The 17,134-nt window shown below is 36.8% G+C and overlaps 1 protein-coding gene across 5 annotated transcripts in view; it reads left to right on the plus strand.

Moving 5' to 3' along the window:
* The window catches only part of DLC1 (DLC1 Rho GTPase activating protein), a 217,037-nt gene that overhangs the window by 10,618 nt on the left and 189,285 nt on the right, over positions 1 to 17,134 (plus strand). For all 5 annotated transcript variants that reach the window (XR_007777444.1, XM_018926404.3, XM_030238971.2 and 2 more), the window contains one exon: positions 5,244 to 6,411. Coding sequence is in view for 4 of the 5 variants with exons in the window: in XM_018926404.3 (XP_018781949.1) it covers positions 5,356 to 6,411 (1,056 nt within the window). In the remaining variant the exon portion in view is untranslated. The remainder of the gene's footprint in view (positions 1 to 5,243; positions 6,412 to 17,134) is intronic.

The following is a 17,134-nucleotide window of genomic DNA, read 5'->3' on the forward strand; positions in this document are numbered from 1 at the left end:
CTGGTTTTAGCATTTGATTTTAATATTAAAGAAATCAGAAAAAATTGCATCTGGTATTGACTAGATTAATACCCCACAAAAAACCATCCTTATATTTCTACTCTATGACAGCAGGGTTCAGCATGGTCTAAAACCCTGCACTGAAAATGTTGCTTATATAGAAACTTCAGACAAAGTAAGCCTCCATTTCAGTGAAATCGAAAAGGTGGTCCATGTCCAGGAAATAAGAAAATTAAGGATTGCATTTTAAAAGCAGGAGATCTTTTAAAATAAATAGCTGAGTGGAGACCTAGAGGCTTATGTTTTATCTCAAATTATTTGTAAACAACATTCTGTGTCAGAGATTGGTATGGAGTTACTGAAAGAGCTGTATGCAAGCCAGACCAGGAGATGTGAGATGAGTTTATAGGAAACAGACCCTGTTCACTTAGACTTCCTTAAACAAAGTTTGCTGACTGGGGTCACAGACCAATGAAGATAAAATAATGATAACAAAATAAATATTTCTGCTTGATCTCCATTGCTCACATACTCCTGCTATGTAAAAAATGTAATGAAACAGTCTTTCATCTTTGTTTACATTAATAAGCTAATGCTTTGTCTTTTTTTTTTTTTTTAAAGATTTGCATCCTGTGTAAAACATTAGCAAAAATTAAATTCCACTGGCATAATGGTAGGGCTGTACTGCCTGGGTTGCCCTCTCAGGAGCTTTCCTGCCACAGACTTTGTGAGCTGTCCTGTGTTCTCTGCAACTTCCTTCCAAAGCTTTTCTATTTATTGCAAGGTGCCAGTGGAATTGCATTGAATTGTCAGAATGGAGGAATTGGTGGAGGCAACAGAGATGTCACATCTGGGTCAGTGGCAGTGCTTGGCCATACAGAGATGCCACCAAGTGTCCTGCCTGGCAATGTCCTACTTAGGCCTGCTTTTGCCATGGTCCTTCTCTCCTAATGGCTTGGGGTTCACTGCCTGGGCTTGAGTGATGGCTGCTATTGCTGCATGGTCCCATGTTTCTCTCCTTATCTCTTTCTTCCACTCTGGGAAAAACAGGGATCCACTCCCATATCCTGGAAGATTGAGGGGCAAGATGTAGGACCAGAGAGCCCTGGTTGTGGTTGTGTGCTTCTGCCCTTGCATTCTTCTAACTGGGATGTTTATGTGTCCTGTCCTGAGGCCCAGAAGGGAAGCTGCTCTGACAGGTCTGCACAGCCACAGCTCCTGATATTCAAGTGTCCTTCCTTCCCTTTCCATTCTCCCCCTAGCTCCAAGACTCAGTTCTTACCTATGCAGCTTTCACAGGTGTCAGTCCTAGTTCTGGGTTTGTGTAAGGATAGTTCTTGTAAAGCGTGATTTTTCCTTGAGGAGGGAAGCAAGAGAAGGTAAACCATATCTTGAAAAATGTGTAGCACAGCCAAATCTGAATGGAATTTCATTATAAAAAAAGAAATTCTCTGTCTGTATTTTGAACTCCTCCTGCAAGAAGTTTAATATGAGTTTTTCTGGAAAAAAAAAATTACAGGAATCCTAAATGAAGGAAAATGTTAGACAGGCTAATTATAAGAGAGCCTACCCATTCATCATCATTTTCTGCTTTATCAGTTGTAAAGCCACTCAGTTCTGTGAGACTAGACACAAAGTTTCCAAAAATAAACTAACCTAATTCTTTGCCCTACTTTTCATTAATATTATATTTTACAGTGAGATAGGCAGTAAATTCTTACAAAATCCATCTAAATTAACATCTAGTTTTGTAAACAATGTGAAGCATCATAGAGGGTTCTTGAATGGGCTTCTGCTGCAGTATGATAACCCACTGCTCAGTTTCACTTTCTATAGGTCAAGAATTACCTTCATTGGGTCAACATTGCCAAAATTCTTTAATTCAAACCCAGGTTCAAGAAATATTTCCCAGAAGTTTTATCCTTTGTACTTCAGCTTCAAATTTTTGTCCTTCACAAAGTTAATAGTACTAAGCAATACCAAACAGTGCTGTTGAAAAGTAGAGCAAAATATATGTCTGAATTATAGCAACAGCTGAGTAGACAGTATCATATTGATAGATGTTTTGATCAGAAGGTGTTTTCACTCTGCAAAACATTTCAACAGACTGATAATGGTTCATCCTACAGTATTAAAATTCTGCAGAAATCAGCTATAGTTTTCTGGTTGTGGCATGGCAAGAATGGAAAGTGAGAAAGGGAGACACTTCTTCCCTAGGGCAAAAGTACAAATGGACTTGAAGGGGCATTTCTCAGATGGTAAAAGAGGCTGCATGTTGAGGAAAAAAAAAAAATGAGTAGCAATAGCAGAAAAGTGGTGATCAAGGCAGGAACCCTTTCTTCTGCCACTGCAAAGTGGCAATGCACTTGGTTCTCTGGCAGAGATTCACTTCCAGAGGTCTGGAGCTGTGAATCCTCCAAGGCACAGCTTATGTGCTTGCATGTGAGTGAAATGAAACAAGTTGTCCTGAAAAAATAGGTAGAAGAGAAAAGAAATTTTCTTGTCAGCCCTTAAGTGCCAAGCAACTAGAGCAGGAAATAATTTCTAAGCTGAATTGTTTAACATGGTCTTTGAGGAGTGGAGAGGGAGCAGAAGAAAAGTAAGCTGTCACCAAGCTCTGAGCTCCTTCATGCACCATGGGAATTAGGGGATTTCAGGAACTGCTGGTGAAGCTGCCTGGAGAGGTGACATATGTACTGTGGATTTTCATATTAAGTGCTAACACATATTCATTTTTTAGAGAACAATAAAAGTCCCATGTAGTATACTTATTCATCTTGCATTTCAAGCCAAGTATTTTATATTTTTCTGTTTAATAATTTTTCTGCAGTCTATGAGGCAGCCAAAGCTAGTGATATTGCAAGTAAAACAGAAAGATTCCTATATTAAAATTTGCTTTTCATCCCCCATGAAATAAAACTCACCACATCCAAAAAATGAAAAAAACAGTAACAGTTCTGTTCTCCCACTTCTGTAAGTCCATGTAGCAGCAGCAAGATTAACACATTCCCATTACCTCAGTGAGAGCCTGCCTTCTGTGCATTAATTAGGTTGGTGGATGCATGTATGTCATGAGGAAGTTGCATTTTTTTAGCTTTGTACCCTAAACTTCTACTACCTTTCTCAATTGTTGTCCGAAATGTCCCTATATGGCTGTAGCAACCATGTTTAATTTTCTCCAAAGTAGATGAAGTTAGTGTTTTAGTAGGGGAAGAAAGGGAATCTGCAAATGAGTTGCACCCATGTTCAACTCCAAAATATTGCTGATGGAGGACAGTAGAATTAATTGAGCCCTTTCTAGGAAACATGCCTCTTTTCAAAGATCAAAACAAAACACTGTGGTGGTTATAAAATTATACTAATTGAAAAGCTTTAGTGTCCATCAGGAAAAGGTGCAGCAGAAGTTGAAAGTATTCTCACTCTTGATTTTTCACACTGGTAATTTTGGCCCACATGCACTTAGAAATAAAGATTAAATCAGAATAAGAATGTGCTATAATTTATACAATATTCTGACTTTAGATTTTAATATTTAGGGTTTGTCTCATATTTGATCAGGAAAGAAGAGAGAATTATAAAATTGTATTAACATTTTACTACTAAAATTTGTCTCTGAAAGCAGATAATTTTTTTGGCCTGGGCCTGTGTGTTATTTTCCATTTTGTGCAGCCTCCCACACACTAATGACTTGTGCATGGAATTTCATACACTCTATGAATATATGTTCTTTTTAAGCAGAGTCTCCACAGAGGTGGAAAATGTGAATGTGAAATGAAGCTTGCCATTCCTAAAAGAAGGTTAAAGATCTAGGACTGTGTACAAGCCTATCCTGAAAGTCAGTTTGTCAAGGCATAATTTATGGAGGTTCAGTTGCCCAGGCATAATTCTGCATTTCTTTCAAGATAAATACTTTTATACTTTCAGGCATGTGATTTGTCAAGGCAGCTTTGTAGCCTGGTGGGCAATCAGAATTTGCCTTAGTGGACTGAAATGACCCAGAACAAACTCACTACTTAATCTTCTTTATTGCTGAAATCAATAACCAGATCCATGCTAAGTGCTGACAGTTCTTGTGTAGGGAGTGAAAAGTAGAAGTGTCTGCTCCTTGAACTTCTAACATTTTATGAGCCAGAAGTTTTGCTTTCTTCTTTGACAATGAAATTTTTATTTTATAATTCATAAATTGATATGAGATTTTTTTTTTGTGCTAGCATACACATGCAATGACACAAGATTAATGTATTATTTCAAATGCCATCATACAGACTGCCTAATACAGCAATCAGTATAAATTCTCCACACAGAAACCCAAGCAGGGAAAGGGGCCTCTGGCAGAGCCAGGCAGTGCAGGTGGGTAGCAAAGCTACAGCCAACCAGGGTGGCTCACAGTCTTCCCTTCTGGAGAGCCCTGCTCCAAATAGCAGTTTTCTCCATACCTTACACTAGAAGATCATTAATATAGCAAGGGGAATGTGTGGCAGGGTTCAGGTTATATAATGCATTTGAATGAGGAAGCACACCAAAAACTTAAAGTGGTTTTCCAAGTGTTGTATTTTAGAGGGTAGTACTTACCTTTAAAGGCCCCTTCAAACCCAAGCTTATCTATGATTCTATGATTTATTCGTTTTATTACTACACAACAACTGGTTTACTCTGCAGTTTCATGCAACACTTGTAATTACAACTTGGCCTGAAGAGAATGAATAATAACAATAAAAATAAAAGCCACTGAATGGGCTAAAGACACTCAGAAGATAAGTAGTTTATACATTTGGTAAATTTGGAAAAATCCTCAATTGTTCTCTACCTCTTTGGTAAACAGCCAGAATTCTACATTCCACAGCTATCTGTGGATGAGGAAGAAATACAGTTACAAAGCAACTATAAGCTATAATGTCATTTATACCCATTGAAATTATTCTCTTATGAGAGACACAGTTAAGAGGAGCTTGTTGTAAAATTTTGGCTCTGGAGCTACTTGCTTGTCCATGTGCCTGTTTATAGCATTTTTGTTTATTCGATATTGGAAAGTAATCAGAAAAAAATGTTATATTGAATTATGAGTGCCGTCAAGTTTTGTATGAAAAGTATTAAAACTTTAAACAAAACAGTCTTTTAAATTCCTGTCCTTCTGGTCCCACAGTCTTATCTTGTTTTACACTTTTGTTTAAACTGTTCCTTCCCTTTCTTTTTTTTTTATTTGGAGTTGATTCAATAACACAGTCTTTTTTTATTTCTTGCAGATGTTAAAATGATGAAACCTTCTCTCCCTGAGGAGCAGTGCACAGCAGCCATGACATCTCCTCTGGTCCTCTGTGGAAGGTACATTGCAGTCTGCTGCTGAACTGTTATGACATGTCTCTAGCAATCAGAAAGAAAAGCTGGGAAGAGCATGTGACCCAGTGGATGGGATTGGCTTTGGACCCTGTGGAGTATAATACAGCATGTCGTCACGGACTTGTAGCTGATAACTTGCAGACAAGTATGGAAAAAGATGAGGTTTTGAGCATGGACCGGAAAGAAAAATGTGCTTCATTTCCAGAGTGCTGCTATAGTGGAGAGGTGACTGGCTTCCCTGAAAAGCAGCTGGGAAATGTGTCAAAGGAGGTGGATGAAAATGATAACCATGAGGACAAGGAACATTTTCTGGAGGCGAGCACAGAAACTCTAGTCCATGTGTCTGATGACAACGATGACTATTCTGCACTCAGCCTGGATAGTGTTAATTACCACATCACTGCTGTAGGAAGTGAACCCAAAGATGAAGGGCACACCTTAAATGGAGCAGGCTCCTTAACACAGATGGTACCAATAACAGAGGGTAACAAGGCAGCTGAATCATCTGGAATCAGTGGAGATATAACTGAGGAACCTGGCTGTGACACAGTTCCTAAAGAGGAGAGGAAAGAAGAAGATGTTTGTGGCAGTATTGGCCAAAGCCTGGAGCTTTGTAATTATGAAGCCTTAAATGAAGTAGTAGATGTAGAGAAGGAAAATTGTATCAATTCTCCAAATGTGAAAGAAGTTATTATGTCTGGGAAGCAGCTGCTTCATACTGCTGTAATTGCACAACAGCGCCGGAAATCTGATGCTTTCAAAGACGGGCTTGGAAAGTCTGAGTGCAATGTGGTAGAGAGTGGGATTTCTTCTGAATCATACCCCAGTGGTGATGGACAGCTCTGCTCAGCAGGGCAGCCCAGCAACGGCCTTATGCAATCTCCTCCTTGCTCTTGCATCCCGGCAGTGGAAAATGGTCTGGATAAAAGTGGTTTCACAGAACCTCAAGTGGCCCCTGAAAACAAATGCCTTTCAAATGTCAGCTCAGCAGAGGACATTCAGTGTTTACATGTAAGGAATCATTTGGCCACACACGAATATTCAGACAATCAAGTGAAACTGCGCAAAAGAAAGGTAGGAGGCTTCTAGACTGCAGAGCGTTTCTCAAATTTCCCCTCAGTTTCTGATGATGGTGATACAGTGCCTAATTAACTGGGGAGAAAAAGTGATTGTTTCATTAATTTATCAGGTTCAAACAGTTTCAGGACAAATATGTTTATACAACAACTAAATTTTAGGAGCTTTTTTAAAGGTCTGAAAATGGCTGAGCTATGAATTTTGATGGTTCCTTATATTCACTTTATATACATTATTTTATATATTTAATGTATGCTGATCAAGGAAAAATGAGTATATGTCTTCTTTCTTTTTTTCTGCTTCCATCATTATTTGATTAGTCTTAGGAAAACTTATTGTGTCCAGGGGTTTAGAAGCCTTATTGAAAAAGACAGTACAAGGGAAAAGTGCAAGATTTTAAAAGAGAAAAAAAGGAGTGGAAATATTTTGCAGTAGTTCTTTGGTCTTTAGCTCAGCCCCATGAGCATATGTTCTTGCAAAAACAAGTACTGCTGACTCTGAAACCATATTTTGTAATTTTAAAGCAACCAGAGGGTTTCACTGTCTTCACTGAGTAAGGAAGGGTATCATTACAAAATTTTAATGGAGAGATTCCTTGGCAATAAAGCTCCCATTGGCTTAAATGGAAGGAGATGTGCTGATTGTAGCACTATGGAATTTATCTTAAAGTCTGGCTTTCCCAGTTATGCTGCTTATTCTAACTAATAACCAATTTGTAATTGTTTACTTCTCTCTGCCTTTTTTTATTTGACATCATCCAGCTTCTTTTGTCTGGGTTAGTTTTTTTTTTGTTTTGTTTTTGTTTTTTACATCTGGTTTCTTTTAATTGTGTGGGTTTCATCTGTCAGCTGCAGTGCCTCAGTAGCTGTTTCACTGAGGCACAAATTCACATATCTGAAGTACTCTGTGCCCACACAGCATCCTGAGCTGCTGGCTGTTGCTTCTTTGTCTAGAACCTTTGGTATCAGTAACATTAGGTTAACATGGTGAGAAGATGTAAACAAGTTTTGCCCTTGTAAGCAAGGTTTCAGAAGCCCTCCAAGCCAGTCTTCTTTTGGTAGTTTATGCAATCACAGTCAATGCAGTAACTGTTCAAATATCTCACAGCAAGAATATCTCAGAGTTACAAACAAGAAACAAAAGTATGACAACCAGTACCAGAAATGCTAGTGAAAATGGTTCAAGTTAAAAAAAAGAAAATTAACCAAAATGACATTGTAATTGAGAACTAATTTACTATGATAATAATTTTTCAGCTGCTTTATTTTGGCATCAAATTTTCTTTTAAAGGATATCTGTTGATATTGATGTGTACATTTCATATCACCAGCAAGATGAAGCATGCTATAGTTTTTAATAGTTCTGATTTGATGCTAATTTTCATGTATTCCCTTGGATCTTGTTTTGAGGTCACATACTCATCTTTTAAATGTACACTCGTGAAAATAATATTTAAGAATGTATGTATGATTTGTGTTTGTGCAATTAAGTATTTTAAAAGACAAATTATAAAAATTCCACAGAGACAATAGTGAGAAAAACTAAGGAAGGAGATAAGCATAAAAAGGAGCAAAACAAAGAGTTTCTTAAAGGAAGTTTGAGCTGCAACAACTGCAAAATTGTTTGTAATGTAAAAGGCGATGGAGTCTGTAAATCTTGAGGAGTCCTCATTCTACTTTGGTTAAAGAAATCTTTGCCAACCACTGTAACGTGAATGGCAAAAGGGAAAATATATGATCTGCTATTGTTTGTGGTATTATTTATCTCTAAGTTCACAGGACACTTCTACAAGCAACATTCCTTCATAAGGGATTTTCTCACTTATATCTAAGCATGCACTTTTTTACAAAAGTCTGTCTGTGTTGGTAAAAGTGTGCAATGAAAAATGTGCCTATGTTTACAAACTTCCTCTGAAAGCCACTTTTGTAATTTTAAGAAAACATTAGAAAAACTGCAGACTTGAAACTGAATCCATCCATAAAAGCCAAGTATTTGCTTTGCAGTGACAGGAAGACTTAAGGGATTGGGAATGGCATATAAAACCTTTTCTCTCAAGGTCAGCAGTTCAAGCAGTGCAGTTAAGGCCTAAAACACACCACTGTCTGATTAATGCTCAGTGTCAACTATAGTTGCACACAATCATGTGCCCATAAAGGTCAGAATATGGGAAAAGGCACATGGAAATGAATTGCTAAAGGTATTTGGGCACCCAAATCTTCAGGTAGCACCTTGGGTGATCATAGAAAAGTGCTGATCTTCAGGCATCTTCATGACAGTTAAAACTTAGGACCTTTGAGTAGACTCCTGCTCTTGCTGGTACCAAATTCTTTTTCAAATCTGTTCCTCGTTAACGTATTTTAAACTGTTTTTAATTGTGGCAATAGAGCATGACCTTCCCTCTTATCTTTTGATCAGCTGTCTTCAAACCAGAGCTGAGGTGAGAGACAGTGTGGAGCTGATATGCTTGCTCTGCAGACGGATGCAGGTCCAGGGGCTTAAGGGCTTAAAGTATAGCATCTTTGACCAGCACTAACTCCATGGCAGTAAATTGCTTTAGTCATGATGGATGTACTGACACTGAAGATGCTTTTTGCAAACACATCCAGCTGTTGCAGCATTCTTTGCTCCCTCAAGTCAACAGGGTTCAAATGTTCAAAGCACAGCACCCTCTTTGCCTTCGCTTTCTCAGAAAGCCTTCCTAATAGGAAATAACTTGAATTGAATAGGAAATAGGAAGGACCTGAATTTAATTGTGAGAAGTTAATGATATTAGGTCTTATTGAAAGAAACAAAATAATCAAGCTTTCCTGTTGTTCCTGGTTTGATAATCAGTTCATCCACAACATGAAATTTATCATTATTAATGGTTCCAAGTAGCAGAAACATAAAAGGATTAACTGTATGTGGGTAAACCAGCTATGTATGCTTTCCTGGGTCAAATAAATTTTGATTTTAAAATAGTAACTTTACAGAATGGTACATTAAACAATATTTGGAACTAAAGAACAAACTGTAGTGCTTGGGGTATCAAAGCAGCTCACACGTATTTTCATATGTAAAAGGCAACCGAGCTTTTAGCAAACAGTTTTATACAAAACTAGAAGACCACCAACTATTAAGAGAATACCCACAAAAGGAGACTATTTGAATATTATACACTGATTTGTAAATGTAAGAAAATGGTCCTTATCTCATGAAGAATCTGTCAAATTTTTGTGTGTGCTCCATTTTATGTTTTCTCCAAGCTGCTCATCTCATCAAGCTTAGGCAAAGACAGGAAAATCCCTGCTGGAGCATATTGAGAAGGTTCACAAATGCAGAACTCTAGAATATCAATTTCAGCACTTTTTCAACACAAAAAGAACTACTTTATTCAGCACCAGTATAAAAAGGTGGGTTGAGGAATAAAGTTTCCCAGTAAGTTCTCCCCACTCACTTCCCAAACATAATTACAGCTGTGCTGTTGCAGCAAGTGATAATCAGCATTTTGTAAATGCAAATTTTAAAATAAGGCTAAGACAGCTCTTTTTAATGATGGATCAGTAAGGGAGTAGAAAATCAACATTGTAAAGTCTGGCTCTAAATATTTTAAATAAAAATCCATGAAGTTCAAAAAAATTATAAAAAACTCTACTTATGAAACAAATCTTGGCTTGTTCTGTATATTTCATTGTTCTTCCACAATCCCCTCCTCTAAAATTTTAGTCCTAAAGACCATTCAACAGAAATAGGAAGAAAACAGCACAGAAACAACTGTGACTGTTCATTTCTCTCCTGTAGGACAATGTAGTTCCTAACGGTGGTCTGCTTAGAAGCTTTCCAGATTCAAATAGATAATGTAAGCTCAAAGTCATTCTTGCAAGGCCAGAGAATGTAAGAGTCAGGGCTATTCCTAATGCTCATTATAATTGCTGCTACTTTAATCCAGTTTTCTAGATCAAATACTGTGTGATTTGCAAGGGATGCTTAAGGATACAACCAATGTCAGCATAATGATGGCTGCCAGTGTCAATAAGAGGAAAATTAATTAAAGAGTATGGTTAACAGGAGACTGGCAGAAATGTCAGAAGAGATCTGGGTAGAAGGTTACCTGGAATGAAGCATGTCTTTGGAACAGTGCCTTTTCTCCACAGGAAAGCTGTGAGGTTTTAAAACATGGTTTTACATTTCCTGTTCTGTTGCAATAAATTTTATTTCTTTATTTCAACAATTATACTAATGTGAGAAAGCAAAAAAAAATTACTTACTTGAATTCAGACTTTTCCATCCACATTTTTTTCTTGATTATTATGCATGCCCATGAGATGAGAAGGCTGACCCTTCCATTACAATCAGAATTACATTTTGTTTCACAATGCTAAGACTGATTTTTGGGGCAAGTTAGGCTCTTCCAGGAGCTTCTCTTTCTATCACCATGAGCTAATTTCACAGGAAACTTAGGGAGCTTTGCTTGCTGGCTCATACTAAGGTACATGAGAGAGGCAGTAGGAAAGCTTCACAAAAACCATAAGAGGTACTGTTTTTACTGAAATTGTTTCTTTGCGACTCTTTCTGTGCCATCTATTCTCATTGCACGATCCTTTTCATCTGAACACTTAAAAGTAATATAATATTCTTGTGAGGAATAATATCAAACATTGTAGGTATTTTTCTTATTTTATTGCTGTTTGTATATCGAAGCTTCCAGCCCTATCACTAGTATGTCTCTCCAAAGTCTTAATCTCCCTTTATCTCAATTCTTTCTTTTTTGAATGGTGATAATTTAATGATTCAAATGTTTTGCATTTTTTTAAAGTTAGTTTTAAAGATTCTTACACTGGTTTTGTTATTTCTATTTATAGAAGGTGGTTTCATAGGGATCTAACCTGTACTATTGCTACATAAGCAGTAGGATGTAGGCTTGTTAGGGTTGTACAGCAACAATAACTCAGACAGATCAACATTTAAAAAAAGCATAGAAGATAAAAACAAGAAAAAAAATAGAAATGTACAGGAAACATTAATTAAAAATGGAAATATGTATTTTGTTGTATTCTGATTTTACAACTGGGAATTAAATTTACCTTTTTCTGAGATGCAGTCTGCAAACGTGTGTCAATCAGAGTAAGATGACAGTTTTAAAAGCTGGTGATTTTCCCAGTGAATTATCTTTAATTATTCCTTCGCAAAATACGATAAATAAATGCAGTCACTTCTCACAGTTTGTTTTCTCATTGAGTATTTTTAAAGATAGTCATCTTGCAAATATTCCAGTGGAGGAATCCAACAACCAGGGAAGAAAATTGTCCTCTAAAATCATAATGACCTTTAGAAATTCTGAAAGTGTGGGCAGTCATGAATGTTATTTGGATGGTTGTTAGAAGACCAAGGTTTCTGAGCTTCATCATGGTCATGGAAGACCAACTCCCAGCTGCTTAGATCTAGACACTGAGAAAGAATTAATCTGTGTCAGTGGAACTACTGTGTTCTTAGAGTGTGCCTCAGCACCCTGCTGACCTTGGGTGCTATACTTTGTAACTTTAGAGACAACAGAATCTAGTTACTATAGAGGTAATATAATAGTAAAATTCCCTTCAAATCATCTGGTTCTCCAACCATATTTCCTGTACAGTTCAGACCTGCACTGATGCCAGAGTAGCTTCATTTTCATATACAGAAATAGATAACATAATCTTGGCATCTAGGACATTATTTTTCTTAGTTTTGGAAAGGACAATGGCAAGTGCAAATATTGGAAATGCAATTATCTCTTTTAAAGGATGTTCTTTCAAACACTGGAAATCTATTTTATCAGGTGTGGAATTCGGATTTTCTTTTTTGTTCCATTTCTGCATCTCCCATAATTTTCAAACTTTATGTAGGTTTTTCTAAAGATTCTCAAACTTTCTAAGGGTTTTAGAGAAGACCATGGGTCTCTTTACCCAAATTCATAATGTGAATGTGAATACCATCCAAAAATTACTGAGAGATCTTTGAAAGGTTAACTCCTACCCACAACTCAGAGCTGCAGTCTTTAGTATTAGTACAGTGGGCAATTATTACTGAAATCCACAGTTGCTTCACCACAAGGAATTTGCTGCATTTGCACATTGCTATTAAATGGTCATGGTTTTGAAGGCATTGGGAAGAATCTGGCAAGAGATGCAAGTGAAGCAAAACAAGTAGTAGGATTTCTTTGAAAAAAAAGGAAACCTTCTTGGCTGTCATGAATATTTGTTTCTCTTTTCTGCAGTGAAAACTTGCTTTCTAAATTTACCATTCAATAATGAAAATGTGGTTCAAAAATATAAATGGACTGAGACAGTTGGATTTACATTTTTTAAATTATTTGTGTTTTCTATGGTAATTAGTAGAAAGTGGTCATAAAGTACTCTTCTTATTGTGGTAACATGACCACGAATTATTTCTATTACTTTCACAAAAGTATGTATCATAAATATTATGTCCATCTGGGAAGCTAAAGAATGCTTTCCGACAGACTTCCTTTATGTTTGGACTGAAGTAAGATGTATTTCAAACAATGTGAAAAGTATTTAAAACAAGTTCAGAACAGGATGGGATGATTGCCAGGCCAATACAGTACAACCTTTATGCAAATTTTACTTTGGCACATTTTTTGTGACAGTGTTCAGCAATAAATTTTCAAGGCAGTGTTGTCTAGACTGCAAACCAAGAGACTGTTGCACATCAAATTATGCTTGGAGCTGAGCTACCTAAAATGGTAATGAAATTATTTGTATTTATAAGCAGTTTGTAGTCACACACTACTGCTTCACCAAAATCATCTAAATGCTTCTAGGGACCAGTCTAGAGAGCTTTAGTTTCATTCAATGTGTACTCAGAGATTTCTAGTTTTGACAAGTTCTGCAGTACTGATTGGAAGAAAACTTCTAAAACATTTTTTGTTTTATTTTTTAAATGAATCTTTAAAAACTCCTTACTGGCCAATTATTTACTGTCTGCACTTTAAATAGCCAGTGGTAGGTCATGTTAAATGCTCCAATGACCACTTGCTAAAATGACACCAGATTTTTAATTAACATCAAAATTTTGAGGGAAGTGAATTAATAGCACATAAAATCTTTAATAAATGGGAAGTGGAGTTAAGACACTTGGACAAAACATCCTGGATTACATGACATCACTGTCCACAACACACTTTTCTGTTGGTTAGATAAAAAAACTTTTAGAAAAGGAATTTGCTTCCTAGAGCTTTTACTCTCACACTTTCACAAGCCTAATGCTCACTTTGACTTGACCTTCCAGTGAAAATAGAGAGATCTAAGAGGCACGCTGAGATACAGCTTCCATCCAAAAACAGTACTTAACAGCAGTAATCAGAAAAGACAGGACTAGAGCATTGCTGCCTGTATTAAAGAGCCTTTGATGCTATAGCAGTGGCAGAACAGCTTTTTTAAGCACAACTGTTTACTACAGACATGACCTGTGCTAAAAGTAAAAGGTTTTTTGTGTTGCTGTGTCAAAGAAGGAGACAGAGAAGAGCAGCCTAACCTGGCCAGCTCTGGGAGCTGAGGCTTTACAGCAATGTAGTCTTTGCCACTGCTATCAAGGAGTACTTGACCATGGAAATTTGGTGGTGGGTTAATCCACAGGCATCCGACCAATTCCCATGTGATAGTTAAAAGTGAACAGAGAGAACCTCTCTTTCTCTCTTTTTGAGCTGAATTGCAGCTAGGTAGAAGCCATCTGGAAAGCTTATTGTGGGAATTTTTTCTTGGTGTTTTTTTTTGGTTGGGGTTTTTTGTTGTTTTGGTTTGTTTGGTTGGTTTTTTAATAGGTTGTTGGGGTTTTTTTTTGCTTCCCACCATAATTGTACCTATGATTGAAACACCTAAAATGTGTTGCTCACACTTATTTCCTTTTACTGCTCTCTCTCAAAGGTGACATAAGAGATTTGTAAAGGCAAGGAGGCTTATGCCACAGAAAATACACATGGTGTATTGGTGTATTGAATATGGCTTTACAAAATGAAACAATACTGCTTCTGCTGCCAAAAGCTATTCCAAGCTCCAGTGGATATGGCCAAAAATGGTCATGAATTCAAATTTAGAGGGATATTCTTCCTCCTTTGAAAAAAATCGAGGGAGCAATACATGTGTGAGCGTCTGTGTGTGCTGAGGTAAATGTATGGCAAATGTATACCAGATCCTCACTGCTTTTCATAACTGTCACAGCTGATGTCTAAAGCTTTTACAACAATGAACACAAGAACTTGGTTTATGCACACGACACTAATGAGAAATTGGCTCACTGTAACATGAAGATGTCCTTCAGTACTCCAGCAATAACTGTCATATCTGAAGATTCCCACTGTCTTTGCACTCTCACCTTATGTAAGGCTTAGGAGAACAAACTCAATATGTATTTATGTTAAACAGAAATCTATTTATCCTTTTCTGTAAGTTGCCTCCTTCCTATTTTTTTCACACGGCATATCCAATTAAACAAATGTTTCTATTTTAATATCCAGCATATTTTAATAATGTATTATCTCATCTACCCAACAGAAAAGATCTTTAAGAAGCTGATTATATTCTTGCACTATCTGTTTTAATCTCTTGGATGTTATCCTCAAGCTTCTAAAGAAAAGATGGTTTGCATGCACTACTAATCATTGATATGTGATTCATGGCTGTTTGATATGAAGGCATGAAAAAATTCAGCAGTGCTAAAGCTCATGGCTTGTGTTGCATGAAATTTTAGCTTCAAAATATTTTAAAAGCTGACACAATTATTACACTGGAAATGAAAAAGCACAGCCAGAAGCCAAACATTGGTAATCTAAATCAAACTAGTTTCCTACACCCAGATTCCCTGGAAAACACTTAACTTCTGATAAATGCCAAATTTTATTTATCTCACACATATTTACTAGTGATTCTATGTGCATATTACACCTCAATACATCTGAATTTGTTCCAGCATGTTAAACTCACCTCTTTACAAATGCTCTATTGGTTTGCATATGATGCCAAGATGATCAAGTGGTAAATGAACACTATACTGTTTTGGCTTTTTATAGGAAGCAAAATTGCCAGAGAGTAAATAAGAGAAGAGAGAGTCTCTCAAGACCTGTTTTTTTCCACTATCTTAGAGGTGGGATAAAAATGGAAAATAAAGATGTGAAAAACAATTGATTTTCTATGTAAAGTGAGAATTCAACTCTTAATTGCACAAAGCTTTCTCAGCTCATGAAAAGAACTCCCAGTGGACCTCTCTGTTCCCAGGTCTTTTTCAATATTACTAATATCAAAGATAATTCAGGAAGAAGGTCTTCTATACTAATACCTTCTGTATTAATACTTTGTAGTACCTTGATTAATATTCTTGTGCATAAATCTTCTTCAGGACTCATAATTTATCACATTTCACAAACATTTTACAAAGCTTTTAGAAATGTAGTGTTTTAATTTTTACTGTTTTGTAAAAAAATGTACTGTTTTAATTTTTGCTTCTTTTGCAAGACAAGTTTTAAATCGATGGATTGTGCTTCTGCAGACTGAAGCCTAGGAATAGTTATGACAATGGGAAAACCAGCTTTAATCAGATTCAGAAGAAATACATATATTCCTGAATTTTGGTCTCTTGGGAATAGTAACAGTAGCCTTAAATTAGAATGTCCATCATTTTTTTTCTCTAGTTCATCCATACTCTGTCAGACACACACAAAAAAAAATCTTTTTCATCTGGAATCTTCTAATCAGGGTGTTAAGAACATTGATTCTTCCCTATGCTCTTGCCTTATCACAAATGCTTTGTTGTTGGGGGTTTTTTGCCTACTTTATGTACAAATCTGAGTGAAATATTGAGAATTTTAGCTATTTCGAGCTTATGTGCATATAAGGGAAAGATTACTTGATGACATGAAAACAATGTGTATTTTATTCCTTGCAAGTGTCATCATTTCCCAGGGTTTGATTTCAAGGGAGCAGCCAAGCAGAGCTCTGTAGTCCCATGCAGAGATTAGGAAGGGAATATGAAGCTGTTGGCAAAATGGGTGAATGACTTCCATGACTCTGCTCCACTTTGGTGTCAGGGGAGAGTGGTCCCAAACACTCTCAAATGCTAGTTCTGTAGTAGTAGTAGTGGTTTCTAGACCTCTTGTTCAGCATTCATTCAGTTGCCTAAAATGTGTACTCTGTCCTAAATATTAGGTGTTTTTTTTCACAGCTTCTTTGGTGGGCGGAGTCTGCAGTGACTTTGTCCCTGTTTCTGGTCTCTCTCTCAGTCCTTTCCATTACGCCTGGTTCGTGGAGTCCAAACTCTCCTGTGTCAACAGCATTGCCTCATGAAGCATAATAATGACAGCCTAAATGTCAGCACTGTTAGTCACCGATGATTGTCTAAGGGTTTACATGGAAATTTCTTACTTTTTAGCCACTCTGTTCAGAGGGAATGTTTACCAGCAGCAACATATAATTGTGGAGCTTTGATCTTTGCTTTGAAATGTCTTTTTGAGTGTAAAGAAAATTCATCTATGCTGAGAACAACATTAGAAGCTATTTCTGGACTTAGACCAGGATTCTGAAGGTGAAAGGACACTTCTCCAGCTCTCTCAACAAGTCCTTGGGAAAGTTAAAAATAAGTCTTGCTGAAAAAAAAATTGGCACTTGTTATTTGAGAAAATTTCTTTATTCCAGGAACTGCCTCATGTAGCAGAAATTTATTTACCATCTGTGTAGACTTGAAAAATTTTCCA

Source organism: Serinus canaria, chromosome 4 (assembly GCF_022539315.1).
Source record: "Serinus canaria isolate serCan28SL12 chromosome 4, serCan2020, whole genome shotgun sequence".
NCBI classification, from domain to species: Eukaryota; Metazoa; Chordata; class Aves; order Passeriformes; family Fringillidae; genus Serinus; species Serinus canaria.